General features: G+C 35.8%; 1 protein-coding gene across 2 annotated transcripts in view; it reads left to right on the top strand.

The window, feature by feature from the left end:
* Positions 1-16,767, top strand: part of LOC145662438 (uncharacterized) — a 193,978-nt gene that overhangs the window by 114,139 nt on the left and 63,072 nt on the right. For both annotated transcript variants that reach the window (XM_081728023.1, XM_081728013.1), the window contains exon 9: positions 15,278-15,370. In XM_081728023.1, the coding sequence (XP_081584149.1) occupies positions 15,278-15,370 (93 nt within the window). The remainder of the gene's footprint in view (positions 1-15,277; positions 15,371-16,767) is intronic.

Here is a 16,767-nt window from a genome sequence, read left to right as displayed (position 1 = left end):
TGATGGAGAAAAACCGAGTGCATATTCGAATTCAGCGCAAAAAGTTCCTTTAAGAACAGGTATTTCCTTTTATGTAACAAAACCTTTGTTAACTAGTGTTATCTTTATTCCAATATTTCTTTCATTCTCATCATCGACGTCTTCTTTAGCTTACCCATCATAACAATTACTTAAAAACAAATTTTCTTAGGACCCATGTGAGTTCAATAGCCCGCTTTTCTCCATGAAATTTCCCTGGAAACATTTCGTTTAACATTCAGCTAGTAGTGGGGATCTACGCAGATTGTATGTCCTGGTGATCTGGACACTTCTCTCCCATCCCGACTATTTTTGTAGCTTTTGTCTAACGCTAGGGGCGATTTTAAAGATTTTAATACAATCTGTCCTGATACAGAATTTGTCTTTATACTATTGTTATTATCATTATTATTATTACTTTGTGTTACTGAATATTTGAGACCTCAATATTACGTCCAATTTCAATTCAAATAAGCATACTGATGTTGATAGGAGAAAGGAAAAGAATTTTTCGACCCTGTCTAAGGATGAATTGCTTATAAGAGATACTTTAGAAGAATAAGTATTCGGAAGGAAAAGAGGGGGGAAAAGGTGTCAGCTCCTGGATAATATGAATATCGGAACTTCGAATGCCTGAACAGAAACTAAGTAGGATTTGTCTTCATCACGATACATAGTAATGCCCTTTCTTTGGGTAAAAGACTTTGGATTATGTATGCGTTATATTGATATTTTAACTATATATATATATATATATATATATATATATATATATATATATATATATATATATATATATATATATATATATATATATATATATATATATATGTACAAATATTAAAAGAATAATTCCTATTTACAAAAAATGTTTGTTTAACTGATATATGGAATGTGTTGGAATGGCAAACGAAAATATTATTATTTCTAGTAAAAGCGGAAGAAGTTAGAAACAATTCCACAAAGAAACAATAACGCTTCAGATACATTTACGACTCATACTAGGTCCTAAGGATGACCCTTATGTATTTATGAATTGCTAGCTAACCACGTTACGTTTTCAGACAGTACGAATCAACATTGTAGACATGTGACTTCATATTGTTAGTATTTCCCTTGTGAAGAAAGTCGTTTCAACTCTAACTTGTAAGACCGAGAGAAAATTAATCTTTTTTCATTTTTATACATCTATATATATAAAAGAGAACGCACAAAATCCTTTGTCCGCTCATCACGCTAATACGGCTGAACCGATTTCTTTCATTTTTGGGGGGTTGTTAGGATTTGGACCCTAGATGGTTTTTATCATATCACTTTAATTTTCAATTACCAGTGTCTTGAGATAATTGACCAATCAGGTGTCAATACGTACAAAAAATCCTTTGTCCGCTCATCACGCTAATACGGCTGAACCGATTTCTTTCATTTTTGGGGGGTTGTTAGGATGTGGACCCTAGATGGTTTTTATCATATCACTTTAATTTTCAATTACCAGTGTCTTGAGATAATTGACCATTCAGGTGTCCATACGTACAAATCCTTTGTTATTAGTTCATCATAGGTATAAAAATAAACGTATTTATATGCAACCCGCATGACCCTGTGACTCGGCGGGTTAACATAACTGACAGGCGCTATAAATCACTTGAAAGCGAAAAAGTAAAAATTATCTAAGTAACAAAGTTTATTGCGTTCCGGGATGACCGCAGCGAAGCGGGGCGGGTTGGGGTGACCGCAGCGAAGCGGGGCGGGTTAACATAAATGACAGGCGATATAATGTTAACATTAGTGCAATCTTCTATGGTTTTTATCATATCACTTGAAAGCGAAAAAGTAAAAATTATCTAAGTAACAAAGTTTATTGCGTTCCGGGGTGACCGCAGCGAAGCGGGGTGAACGCTGCTAGTCAGAAATATCAACATTGTAAATGATAAAAATTACCTTAATTATCTCAGGGAAAATCGAACCCAAGACCCTAAATTACGAAAGGAATGTTCAAGCCACTACCCTAAAACTGCTCTGTTAAGTAAGAGTCCAAAACTCTCGTGTATGTAGCAAAATGCACATATCTACGATTACAATATTTTATTAACGATGAAACACTCTGATTTCGGTCATGATAAAATACTATAGTACAGAGAATTCAAATTTAAATTTTCAAAAATACAAACACGCAAGAACATGAAGGAGGAAGTGGTGTTAAAAATAATTCTAACCTTTAACTGAAACCTGGTGCCTCAGATCACTTTTTTCTGATTCACTGTATGTATCTCCGTAAAATGCCTCTATTATGCACGGTTATGCTCGTTTTAGTTATTTCCAGTAACCTTGAACGACAAGGACACGAACACAGATACATCGAGGACTTTTAAAATTTCAAAGGCTGTTCCACAAGGAATCGAACACGGGACCCTTCCGACTGAACTATCTAATGGTTCTTTCCCAAGGCAAGTAAGATTGAGACGGACAACATCATGCTCCTGAGCTTTCTCGGGACACTCCCACTTTCTCATTCCACCAATTCGTCCATCATAATTCACTTGCTTTAATCATGGTCTTCTTCAACCTAACAGGCATAATCGTAAGACTAAACCCAAAAAATTTCATTTCATTTTTCAAACGGTTAACACAAAGCAATCCGAAAAGAATAACAGTTGTATAGGGTCATTCTTTTAAAACTCGTGGATTTCATTCGGGTCTAGAATTTCTAACTGAAGTCCGATTTTCATCTGGTTTGTGACAAATGATCAAGGAAGGATGGGAAATTTATGAGACTATGTTTACTTGTTTAAATTCATCCGGAGTAATATCTATCACGCCTCAAGGAAAACAGCAATTTTTTGCCACTGTACCTTACAATTGAAGGAGATGTGGTGCGGAGTGGAGGTTTGAGTTTTTTTTCGTTAGATAACAATCTCACTAAGGTCAAGAAGAAGCAGGAAACTGGGCCGGGGAATTACGCTGTACTGTTGCACTGTTCCGTGCTACTGTGTGAGTATGATCAGAGCACAGTGAGAATAGTGTATTCTTTGCAACAACACGAGTTTGTCGTTATAAGTTTTGGACAATGGAATTTGTTATTGGTATGCAAAGGGCATTCAGAAACTAATTTGCTTTACGTTCTGTCCCAGACAGGAACATAATGTGGTCGCTAGTAAATAAATTGGAAGAAACAGGATCGCTTCTGAGTGAGACAGGGACGCATCGGACTCCGCAGGTGGCTGTTGTGGAAGTCAGTTATCGACTCTTTAGGTCGCTCAACAAATATCTCCGTCGTTTGTGGCAAGAGACCGGCTATAGTTGTACCGTGTCCTGCGAAAACGAACTAAGTACCACTTTCATACTTTTAAGAAAATTACGTATAAAGGTTGGTGTCCAACATTAATGTAGCCGTAATCAAAAGTGAAATTATGTTTCTTTTTTTGGAAAGGTGTTGGTTTTCCTCTCTTTTCGATTGTGCAAAACGTTCTAATGCGTATCAGGAACCAATCGCCGCATTTACGTGTATTTTCAAAGTTTGACGCTTAGTTCATTTTTGAATAACACGGTACAGTTGTCCACATGAGATTTATGGGTATTACTGTAATAACACTTAATTTGTATTCTGACTAACACTTAGTTTGTATTCTGACTAACACTTAATTTGTATTCTGCAATTTCGTTTAAGAAATCCAAAAAATCATTCCAATTGTAAGGTACACTGACAAAAATTTGCTGTTTTTTTTTTTTTTTTTTTTTGAGACGTGGTCAATATTATCCCAAATGAATTTAAACCAGTATACATAATCCCATAAATCTCCCATCCTTTCTTGATCATTTGCCACAAACCGCATGAAAATCGGACTTCAGTTAGAAATTCTAGATTCAAATGAAATCCGTGCGTTTTAAAAGAATCACCCTGTATTTTCTATTGCTTATTAACATGTTTTTACAAGAAAATGCAGACAAAAAACATAGGAATTGTAATTCCATGCAAAAGTGAAACAGCAGATTCATCATACAGTAAATTAAAACGAAACCATTACACATCTTTCGGAACTTTTCCAATATATGTATGGGTATTCTGGAAAGTGGCAATATAATATCTGTTTTCAAACAAAACGAAACCAAATTACGGTTCGGTTTCTGAAATAAACGCAAACATTCTGTTTCAATTTTAAACCGAACCCAAACCAGTTTACCAGGTTTTGGAACACGTCTAGTACCTAGATTGTAGTTGATGTTTCTATTGTCTCGTGAAATCAACAGTCCTTATTTTGTGCAAATTTGGCATTCTTATTGAAAAATGTCTAAATTTTTAAAATTTTAACAGCAAATGAGATAAAAGTCATTCTTCAGCCTATCTTTTGGGGCGTAAGCACAGGAATCTATTTTCCTTATGGGGGATTAAATGTTAAATTTTAGAAGCAATTTTCTCCAATGATTATTGATAAGGAATTTGAAACACCTAAGTATTATTTGCTACAAAATACAATAACACTCATCCGCAATGAAAATGAAATCTTGAAGTTTTACGTCCCACGGTTATGCCGATTAGGCTAAAGGAGACGGTGATGATGAGAGATGAATGAAATGGTGGAATGAAGAAAGTGGGAGGAAACGGGAGAATCCCAAGAAACCCCACGCACACGGTATTTGTCCACCACAAAGTTCACTTGGCGGGAGCAGGGTTTGAACCCGGGACCCCAACTCATCCGCAAGGTTAGTACAGTCGTCTGGAACATTATTTTTGGTAAGGCTCCTCTTTTGGGGGTAAGCGGCGTAAAATGGTGGTGCGTGGAGTGTTACCAAAATCTCAAATTGTATTTTGAGAACGCCAGTAAGCATTAGCTTAATCGCAAATGTAACAAAATGAATGCTCCGATGCTCCTTGCATGTGCTAGTGACTGATATGGGGCTACATTGGCCCTCTAAAAATCACATAAAAGTCACCACAAATATCCTTAGCAGAGACTACCAGAAGAAGGTATTTTTGGATCAATTAATGTGAAATTCAGTTTTTTAGTAGAGAAGTATTTTAATATAGGATGATATTTTGGTAATTTACCACCTTAGGGGAGCACAGGGACGAAACATATGATGGTGAATCTTTATATGAATATCAAATTTTACTCTGGAAATGCTAGTGAGCGTGAGATTAATCATAAATTTCACAGAATTAATATTCCGATGCTTCTTGCAAGTGTCAGTGATTGATATGGGGCTATAGCTTTCATCCAAAATTCACATAAATATTCGGCGTAAATATCCTTAGCAGGGACATACGGGGAAAAAGTTTTTTGCTGAATTAATATGAAAATATGTGTTTTTGTAGTAAAAAAATGCGTTTTTGAAATCTGGATTGCTATTTTGGTAAGGTAGCGCCTTAGGGGGCACAGCATATGATGGTGAATCTTTATTTTAAAAACCCCAAATTTAATTCTGGAAATGAGAATGAGCGTCAGATTAATCACAAATGTCATAGAATTAATACTCCGATGCTTCTTGGTTGTGCCAGTGACTAAGGTAAAGCTACAGCCTCTCCTCTAAAAACACATGAATAATTTACCATAAATATCCTTAGCAGGGACATACCGGAAGAAGTTATTTTGGGGATCAATTAATGAGATTTTTTCGTTGCTATCGTACTAAGAATGTAGGAGTTCTTTAAATTTAGAATGTTATTTTGGTAACGCGCAGACTTCCTATCACCACGGCATGGCGCGTCCTCAGGTTGCGGATCGAGGAGAAGCCTCTAGATATAGAGGTTAGCTGCGAATATACTGAATAAGCAGTCACGGACAGACGACTAGGAGTGGTCCTCCAGCTTGGGGGTTTGGGTAGGGCTAACAACCTCATCCTTTAAAAAAAAAAGCACTTGTTCAGAAATATTCACAAAAGCCTCGGACAAGGACTGATAACTTGGCACGACCTCAGCAAAAGAAAATGGACATGAGATTTGGAACATGGAATATTAGGAGTCTTTATAGGGCAGGCGCGTTAAAATCCGTAACGAGGGAGTTAGAGAAATACAGGATGGACGTAGTAGGAGTTCAGGAAGTTAGGTGGGAAGGAAATGGATCTGAGAATTCCGGAAATTTTACGTTCTTTTACGGGGAAGGAAATAAAAATCACCAGTTAAGAACAGGGTTTTTCGTTCATAAACGTATATTACCAGCAATTAAACGGGCTGAATTTGTTACTGACAGACTTTCTTTTATTACTCTTAAGGGACGGTGGTGTGATATTATTGTTTTAAATGTACATGCCCCAACAGAAGATAAGGATGACGATATAAAAGACAGTTTTTACGAAGAAGTGGAACGGATATTTGACCAACTCCCGCGATACCATATGAAAATTCTATTAGGGGATTTCAATGCGAAGGTAGGACGAGAGGATATTTCAAACCGATTATAGGGAACGAAAGTCTGCATAAGGAAAGTAATGACAACGGTGTTAGACTCGTGAACTTTGCAACATCCAAAAACCTAATCGTGAAGAGTACAAAATTCCCACATCGCAACGTTCATAAATACACTTGGACATCACCAGACAGGAAAACACATAATCAAATTGATCACGTTTTAGTAGATAGAAGAAAGCAATCTAGCATAATTGATGTCCGGTCGTTTAGAGGGGCTGATTGTGACACTGACCACTACCTGGTAGCAGCGATAATACGAGAGAGGTTATCGTTGAATAAAGGTAATATTCATTGTCCGGAAACGGAGAGATTCAATTTAAAGAAATTAGAAGAGAGCCAGGTAAGAGAGGAATACCAGATTGAAGTTTCGAATAGATTTTCGGCTTTAGAAGATTCGGAGTGCACTAGTGTTAAGGATACCTAGATTGAAATTAGAGATAGCATTAAAATTTCAGCAAAAAAAAATTGGGACACGCGGAAATACGTAGGAACAAACCATGGTTCGACCAGGAATGCATAAAACTAGCAGAGAAAAGAAAACAGGCAAAATTACGCTGGCTACAAAATCCGAATGAAATGACTACACAAAATTTCGCAGATATCAGACGGGAAACTTCCAAAACTTTTAGAACAAAGAAACGCGATTTTCTGAAAGCTAAAATTAAGGAACTTGAAGATAATAGTAAAAATAAAAACATACGGGACATGTACAAGGGAATCAACGAATTTAAGAAAGGCTATCAACCTCGTGCTTATATATTAAAGAAATCTGACGGTACAGTTTTCACTTACACGGATAGCATCTTAAATAGATGGAAAGATTTTTTTGACGATTTGCTTAACACGCAACCAAAAACTAGTGTTCGTGGAGAAAAGGAGATACACACCGCAGAACCGTATATTCCAGAACCCAACCGAATAAAAGTAGAAATCGCTATAAAGAAATTAAAGAAACACAAATCTCCGGGTGTAGATGAAATTCCGGCTGAGTTAATTTTAGCTGGAGGCGAAAAATTGTGGAACAAGATACACAAACTCATTCTCATTATCTGGAACAAGGAAGAATTGCCACAAGAGTGGAAAGAATCAATCATTGTTCCAATCCACAAGAAAGGTGACAATACTGACTGTAATAATTATCGAGGCATTTCTCTTCTGTCAACATCCTATAAAATCCTTTCAAATATTCTCTTAGCAAGACTGACCCCATACGCAGATGAAGTTATTGGAGATTATCAGTGCGGATTTAGACGAAATCGATCAACTATCGACCAAATATTTACCATTCGCCAAATACTCGAAAAAAAGTGGGAATACAATACCCCGGTACATCAACTATTTATTGATTTTAGAAAGGCTTACGACTCGGTTAGGAGAGAAACATTATACAACGTTCTTGCAGAACTTGGAATACCGAGAAAGCTAATTAGATTAATTAAGATATGTTTAAATGAATCCCAAAGTAAAGTCCGGGTAGGAAAATTTTTGTCCACGAACTTTCACGTCGAAAATGGCCTGAAACAAGGAGATGCGTTGTCGCCATTATTATTTAACTTCGTTTTGGAATACGCTATAAGGAATATCAAAGATAGCAACCAGGGCTTACAGTTGAACGGTATTCACCAGGTTATGGCATATGCTGATGATGTAAATTTAATAGGAGATGATAGGAGAACAATAGAAAGAAATGCAGAGATCTTATTAAACGCTTGCAGGGACATGGGTTTAGAAGTAAATGCAGAGAAAACTAAATACATGGAAGTGCGTCGGGACCGGAATACAGCAAATTATGGATGCGTTAAAATACTAAATAATACTTTTGATAAAGTGGATACTTTCAAATATCTACGATCAATATTAACAGAGGAAAATCATATTCACGGAGAAATTAAATGTCGACTAAAAGCAGGGAATTCGTGTTACTATTCGGTTCAAAATCTCTTGTCGTCGCGAATTCTGTCGAGGAATTTGAAACTTAAAATATACAAAACGATAATCATCCCTGTTGTTCTGTATGGCTGCGAAACATGGTCACTTACTCTGAGGGAAGAACATAGACTGAAAGTATTTGAGAACAAGATCCTGAGACGAATATTCGGACCCAAGAGGAACGGGAATGGGGAATGGCGGAAACTTCATAACGAGGAACTACATAATTTGTATGGTTTACCCAACATTGTTAGGGTCGTGAAGTCTAGGAGGCTTAGATGGGCGGGTCATGTAGCTAGAATGGAAGAAAGTAGAGATGCTTTCAAAGTCTTGACTGGAAAACCAATCGGAAAACGACCATTAGGAAGACCTAGGCGCAGATGGGAGGACAATATTAAGATAGATCTCGCAGAGATTGGAATACAGAGTAGAAACTGGATGCAGTTAGCTAAGGATAGAAGTCAGTGGAGAGCTTTTGTGAACGCGGCATTGAACCTCCGGGTTCCATAGACCATAGAGTTAGTTAGTTAGTTAGTTAGTTAGCAGACTTAGAGGACATAAGGGGTGTGATTTTTTATATTTAAAAAAAATGCCAAATTTTATTCTAGAAATGACAATAAGCGTCAGATTAATTACATATGCCACAGAATTTATATTCTGATGCTTATTGCATGTGCTATGACTGATATGGGGCTAAGCTCTCCTCTTCCCAAAGTCACATCAAAATGCACGATAAATATTCTTCGCATGGATATAAAGGAAGAAGATAGATGTCTTGTGTATTTTATCATTATTGCAGACCAGGAGCGTCATTTCAGATTTTGCTTGGGGGGGAAACTCCTTGATATAAGTAAAATTTCGCGTATTTCACTGATTTACTACTATTTTATTGATAAAATCTATAGAAATCTCAAACTCAGGGGGGGCAATTGCCCGTCCCTGCTCCCCCTAAATGACGCCCCTGTTGCAGACAAATTTTGTGATTTTCTTTAAAAATCTCAAATCCACTGTAAAAGATTATCTTCTATTAGTGTAACAGATTATGCATATATTTTCTTGTTATGGTATCACTGGAATATAATCAAAGAATTTGCGTTTGTTAAAAATCAATTGCACTCCTTTATAGCACAAAATCACATACAAAAGTCACCAACGTATTTTCTGCTCACTTAAGCAAATCCAGCTCGAAATAGAATATTAAATGACAATGGAAAATGTCGCAGGAACACAAACATACAAAAAATCATAATGGAAAGTAACATCTTAAAAATTGCATGTTTAGTAGGTTAGCTTTACATTTCAATATTGTCTTCTATACCTTAACAAGAGCGTACTTTTTTCATACTTCTTACACAATAACCTATGATCCCACTTTCCAGACAATAACCTACTCGCATATAGTGCACACGTAAATACATCAAAAAACCGTATACTATGGACACACGGTTGTGATAGAAACAAATTCCTCGCGAGGAATAAGAATCATTTCTTGAAAATTATTCCTTCTTGAAAACAACACTTTGTGGCTCCATCATCATTAATTGTTTAACAATATCATTAACCTAAGTATAAGATAGATGAATACAACTTACTTTTATTCAGCATACTCTCCTGAACGAGCAAGACATGAAGCAATGTGATTTACTGTAACCATTGTGAACATCTCCAACTTATCTGGAGTGATCATCTCTTCACTCTGGACAATTCTCTGTTTTCAAGTCATCTGGTAGATATTTTGAAAAATGTGGTAGAAGCAAGTGCCATATTAGTAACTGGCACATGCAAGGGACATCGAAGTATTAATTCTGTGACATTTGTAATTAATAAGACGATCACTATATTCCAAAATAAAATTTGTAGTTTTTATAAAGATTTGCCATCATCATTGTGCCCCTTGTGCTACTAACGCGCTGTGTTGCCAAAATAGCAATCCAGATTTCAAACACGCATACTTTTATTTTTTTACTACAAAAACGCCACTGTTCGCATTAATTGGCCAAAACAATTTTCTCGTATGTCCCTGCTAAGGATATTTATGCCGAATATTTATGTGAATTTTGGATGAAAGCTAGCCCCATATCAATCACTGACACTTGCAAGAAGCATCGGAATATTAATTCTGTGAATTTATGATCAATCTCACGCTCACTAGAGTTTCCAGAATAAAATTTGGAATTCATATAAACATTTACCATAATATGTTTCCCTCCCTGTGCTCCCTAAGGTGGTGAGCTATCAAAATATCATCCTATATTAAAATGCTGATACTTCTCTACTAAAAAAAATTAGTTTCACATTAATTGGTCAAATAATACCTTCTTCTGGTAGTCCCTGGTAAGGATATTTATGGTGATTTTTGTATGATTTCTAGAAGGGTGAATGTAGCCTCATGTCAGTCACTGGCACATGCAAGGTGCATCGGAGCATTTATTTTGTGACATTTGTAATTAAGCTGACGCTTAATGGCGTTAAAAAGTATACAATTTGGGATTTTGGTACACTCCACCCACCACCATTTTACGCCGCTTGCCCCCCAAAGCAAGAGTCATACCAAAACTAATGTTCCAGACGACTACTAACATTGCGAATGAGTGTTATTTTATTTTGTAGTCATAATACTTATGTGCCCCAAATTCCTTACCAATAATCATTGGGCAAAACTGCTAGAAAAGTTTAACATTCAATCTCCCACAAGGAAAATGAACTCTTGTACTTACGTCCCAAAAGAAGAGCTAAAGAATGACTTTATCTTATTTGCTGTTAACATTTGAAAATTTCTGACATTTTTCAATAAGAATGCCAAATTTCACTTCAATAGTGTGTAAACTTCATCTGGCTCCAGTGCAGTCATTTTTCTTAATGACTTTAGAACATCTATGGTAAACAAGGAATATTGTTTTGCTTGTTGAATCCTTTTGCTTCAACCTTCAGAAAATCTACTTAAACTATCGTTTTTGCAAAGCTCTGCTTACTTTTAAGTCCCAAATGGAAATATGACGGTAGGATTTTTGGAAAGTTATGCTATTTTCACTGTTAGCTTCTTATTTTAGATGGTGTATACTTACAACGAAGTGGTGTGCACGTGCACCGGTGCACCCCCAAATCCGACCCTATACATATGAGCGGAAATAGGGGACTATAGCAGTTTCTCTCCAAATTTACACTGAATGATGGCAGTTGATTTCACGAGGCAATAGAAACATCAACTACAATCTAGGTACTAGACGTGTCCAAAACCTGGTAAACTAGTTTGGGTTCGGTTTAAAATTGAAACAAAATGTTTTCGTTTATTTCAGAAATCGAACCGTAATTTGGTTCAGTATTGTTTGGAAACAGATATTATTATATTGCCACTTTTCAGAATATCCATACATATATTGGAAAAGTTCCGAAAGATGTGTAATGGTTTCGTTTTAATTTAATGTATTATGAATCTGCTGTTTCATTTTTGAATGGAATTGCGATTCCCCATTTTTTTTTCTCTATATATTTTTGTTCGAACACATTAATGAATAATAGAAAATACAAGTTTTTCGATTCGAATTGGTTTAGGTTAACCGCTTGAAAATGAAATAATTGAAATCTTTGCGTTTAAAGTCCCACGATTATGCCTGTTAGGTTGAAGAAAACCATGATTAAACAAATGAATTATGAGGGACGAATTATTAGAATAAGAAAGTGGGAGTGTTCCGAGAAAACCGATATTGTCCATCTCAAGCTTACTTGCCTTAGGAACGAACTAGGCACTCCACCCATCAGATAGCTTAGTCGGCAGGGTCCGGTGTTCGATTCTCGGTGGGACACCCTTTGAAATTTTAAATGTCCTCGATATATCTGTGTTCGTGTTCATGTCGTTAAACATGTGCAATTTGCTGCATAAACAAGTGTTTTGACTCTTATTTAACACAGCTGTCACAGGAGTCCCCGTGGTCTAGTGGTAGTGGCTAGCACGTCCGCCTTTTGTGTACGATGTCCCGAGTTCGATTCCCGGTGGGAGAACCTTTGAAATTTTAACTGTCCTGTATATGTATGTGCTCGTGTCCCTGTCGAATTTAGTAAAGGTTAAAGAAACCTTGTATATGAGGAAACTCGGGTTGCTCAGGAAACTGAGGTATGACCGGTTGATCTTTTTAATAAAAAGGTATAGTGGCTAGCACGTCCGCCTATGGTGTACGCGGTCCCGCGTTCAATTCCCGGTGGCAGAGCCTTTGGAATTTTAACTGATCTGGAAATGGATGTGTTCGTGTCCCTGTCGTATTTAGAAAGGTTAAAGAAACCTTGTATATGAGGAAACTCGAGTGTTCAAGAAACTGAGGTATGATCGGTTGATCTTTTATTTAACAAAGGTACTGGCTTGCGCATTAGTTTCGTACTTTAGGGGTCCTGGGTTTGATTTCCGCTGAGGTCATTAAGGATTTTTTTATCATTTACAATGTTGATACTTCTGAATATAATAACACGAAAAATATTCAATTTCTCTCGGTGTTGCAAATTAGAGTTGAAACTACTTTCTTCACAGGGAAAGTACTAACAACATGACGTCACATGTCTACAATGTTGATTCGTACTGTCTGAAAACATAACGTGGTTAGCAAACAATTCATGAATACATAAGGGTCATCCTTAGGACCTAGTATGTGTCAATGGGTCATACATGTATCTGAAACGTTATTGTTTCATTGAGAAATTGTTTCTAACTTCTTCCACTCTTACTAGAAATAATAATAATAATAATTTCGTTCGATATTTCCAACACATTCCATATATCTGTTCAACCAAAATTGATAATTAAAAACTATTCTTTTTATATTTGTATGTATATTTTGTTAAAATATCAATATAACGCATACATAATCAGAAGTCTTTTACCCAAAGAAAGGGCATTACTATGTATCGTGATTAAGACAAATCCTATTTAGTTTCTGTTAAGACATCCGAAGTTCCGATATTCATATTGTCCAGGAGCTGATACCTTCTTTTTCCCCTCTTTCCTTCCGGACACTAATCCTCTTAACGTATCTGTTATAAGGCATGTCATCTTCAGACAGGGTCCAAAAAATTGTTTTCCTTTTTCCTATCAACTTCAGTATGCTTATTTGCATTGGAATATGACGTAATATTGAGATGTCAAATATTCAGTAATACAAAGTAATAATAATAATAATAATAATAATAATAATAATAATAATAATAATAATAATAATAATAATAATAATAATATAGAAGAAACATTTGTATGAGGACAGATTGTATTAAAATCTTTAAAAATCGCCCCTAGCGTTACACAAAAGTTACAAAATAGTCGGGATTGGAGAAAAGTGTCCGGACCACCAGGACATACCCACTGCGTACGTGCATACAACTAGCTAAATGTTAAACGAATTGTTTCCAAGCAAATTTCATGCAGAAAGTAGATATACTGAACTCACAAGAGCCCTAAGAATTTTTGTAGTTTTATGTTTATAGATATGTCGGCTAAGCTAAAGAAGACGTTGATGATGAGAATGAAAGAAATATTGGAATAAAAAGTGGAGGGGAACAGATCCCCGAGAAAACCTACAGACACGGCGTTTGTCCACCACAATGCCCATTGGACTGAGTAGGCTATGGCTAAAAAAAACCATAAAGAAAGCCCCTAATCTTTTTGGAACAGGGTGAACCATTAAATTCACAAAACTTCAGTAATAATAATAATGGTATTAAAATTTTTAAAGTTGCCCTAAAATTAGGCAAAAGTTACAGAAAAATCAGGATTTCGGGGAGGGGGGCCTGTAACTCTAAGACAAACCTCTACAACTACCCAAATTTTAAACGAAAGTATTCCACTAAAGTTTCATGTAGAAAGTATTCTACTGTACTTTTAAGGAAAATAACTGTAATAAAAGTATGTATGTAAAATGTTAATTCTCGTCCCGATTTCGTTTGTTTCATTTTAGGAACGAGATGAATAATTCATCTTATCTCTGGCAACATGAAACAAAACCAAAATATTCTTGCTAGATGTCACGTTTCTGCTTATAATGGTATGACCTGAGCAATAATAATCTCCTAACTTTTAATCTTCTACGAGATAATAATAATAATAATAATAATAATAATAATAATAATAATAATAATATTATTATTATTATTATTATTATTATTATTATTATTATTATTATTATTATTATTATTATTATTATTATTATAATAAATGTTTATTATTATTACTATTATTATTCCCGAAGATTTGATAGTTCATGTATTGAAAGATTCGATTATTCAAATATCTGGAGACAATAAAACGTGTTTCATCGCCGATCAATCGCAACCAAAAATCCTAAAGAAAGAAAATAGTACTTCCCCAATGTGAATTCGAACCGCGGAATTCAAGCTTACTAGTCGAGCACCTTGATCACTGAACCACGATCACTACGCGTTAAATGATTCGTCTTTAGTGTGGTTACGTTAGGTTTCTTTGCCTCTGCTTACAAGGTTCTACATTATTTCTCTGCGTTTCAAAACTTCTTTCGTATTTCTTTCATGATGATATAAGTCAATGATCTTCGGCATAGTTTATATTAATAACTTCATAAACTTTTGGTTCACAAGCTTGTTTCTTCTCCACACCAAACTGCAGATTTAATTCTCGTACTCTGCATTTGTTTCAAAGCAGTCACCATTACCTGGTCAAAGACTTCTGTCCTCCACGATACAATTTGAATTTCTATATCTAAGTCATGGTCACATACTCTCCAAGATGGGTGGGAACGCACATTTGATCTTCAGGATACAATATTTTCCAAAGTGCACTGGATATTAAATTTAAGTCTGAAATTTTAATAACCTACTTTGTGATACGTAAACCGTGTTTATACTCAATATTTAATGTGTTGTCTACAGTAGTATCTCGCAAAATGGTTGATCTATTTCTATTTTTTTTAGGATGGCACCGCAACATGTATTGTTCGATTCCTTGGAGTACCTTCCCCCTCCTCCCATGGAGCTCATTGAAAAGGTTCAAACGTCGAAAAATGTGTAAGTTTTTTTTTTTTTTTTTAATAATTGTTTTCCATTACTAAGAGTAATTGCAACTTTAAAAAGAAAAATCACATGAATTGTTTATATTAGACGCACATTATACTGAGTTTCCTTACTGACTTTTCTAAAAAATTTTATGTTTAAGTTATTAGTAGGTGTGCTTATTATTTCGCGTTAATTTTTTGGTCTTTGGTTAAGAATAATTCGTCAATATTGGCGAATTTGCGGTTAAAATGAGTGAGTGCATATGAAAAAAGAAAATGAAATGAAATGAAATCTGTGAGTTTTACGTCCCACGGTTATGCCGGTTAGGCTAAAGGAGACGGTGATGATGAGTAATGAATGAAATGGTGGAATGAAGAAAATGAGAGGAAACGGAAGAACCCCGAGAAAACCCACGCACACGGTGTTTGTGCACCACAAAGTTCACTTGGCGGGGCTGGGATCGAACCCGGGATCCCAAGCACCAGAGGTGAACGCTCTACCACTGAGCCACCGCGGCCCCTTTGACTATTAGATTTTCTTGCATCAGCAAGAATTTGTTTGCGAGAGGGGGTAACTTAAAAATTATCGTAAAAGGCAAAATACATCTGTTTAACACTTTTGAGACCTTTAGAGACAAATACAAGTGAGTCTTGTTTCGGTGTTATGAGAGCACAGTAGACTTTCGAACTATGCGAATTCAATATTGAAACAAATTTACAAGGTGTTATAAAAGTTTGTCACAATAATTTGGGAATAGATTTCCCACATCAAAAGAGAAAAAGAGAAAAAGTTGATAAGAGAAAAAGTTCATATGGACCTGTGGTCGGAAGTGCATAGTTTCGTAATTATATGGTACCGAAAACGTGAAAAAAAAAATGAATTTTAGAAGTCCATAGTTGCACTACTATAGGACCGATCGTAGTCGGGTCAAGACATCACTGAGGAACTAGTATGTGAACTATCCAAATATCCATCTTTCAGAACCTTCAGTATTTGCACAAAGATTTTTGGAGAGTCTGTTTGGAAGTACTTGATCATTCTCGACCTCCACCTACCTCTCTAAAACTTGGTGTACAAGTACTGGACCATTCATAAACATGGATATTTGGATAGTTCACATAGTTATCCAGCTGCAATAGAGAGTTAATGTGAAATGAAACCTTTTAAGTAGAAATTTTCTACCACTTCTGGTTTTAGTAGAGAGATACATGGGTCTTTTCGTAAGGCGCTGCATCAATTCAAAAAATCCGCTTGTCGTTGTCTATTACTGATTGTGTTCTATGGCGATAAACGCTAAAACCGAAACGGCTGATTTCTATGACTTACCGTTTAAATATAGGATTAATATAGGAGATAAAACCTACTCTTTGGATGCTGAATTGCAGAAAACCGTTTCTCGCTACCTCGCC

Source organism: Thermobia domestica, chromosome 1 (genome assembly GCF_964235325.1).
Source record: "Thermobia domestica chromosome 1, izTheDome1.hap1.1, whole genome shotgun sequence".
In the NCBI taxonomy this organism is placed as follows: domain Eukaryota; kingdom Metazoa; phylum Arthropoda; class Insecta; order Zygentoma; family Lepismatidae; genus Thermobia; species Thermobia domestica.
Note: the sequence above shows the minus strand (reverse complement) of the source record. Positions and strands in the feature narration are given on the sequence as shown.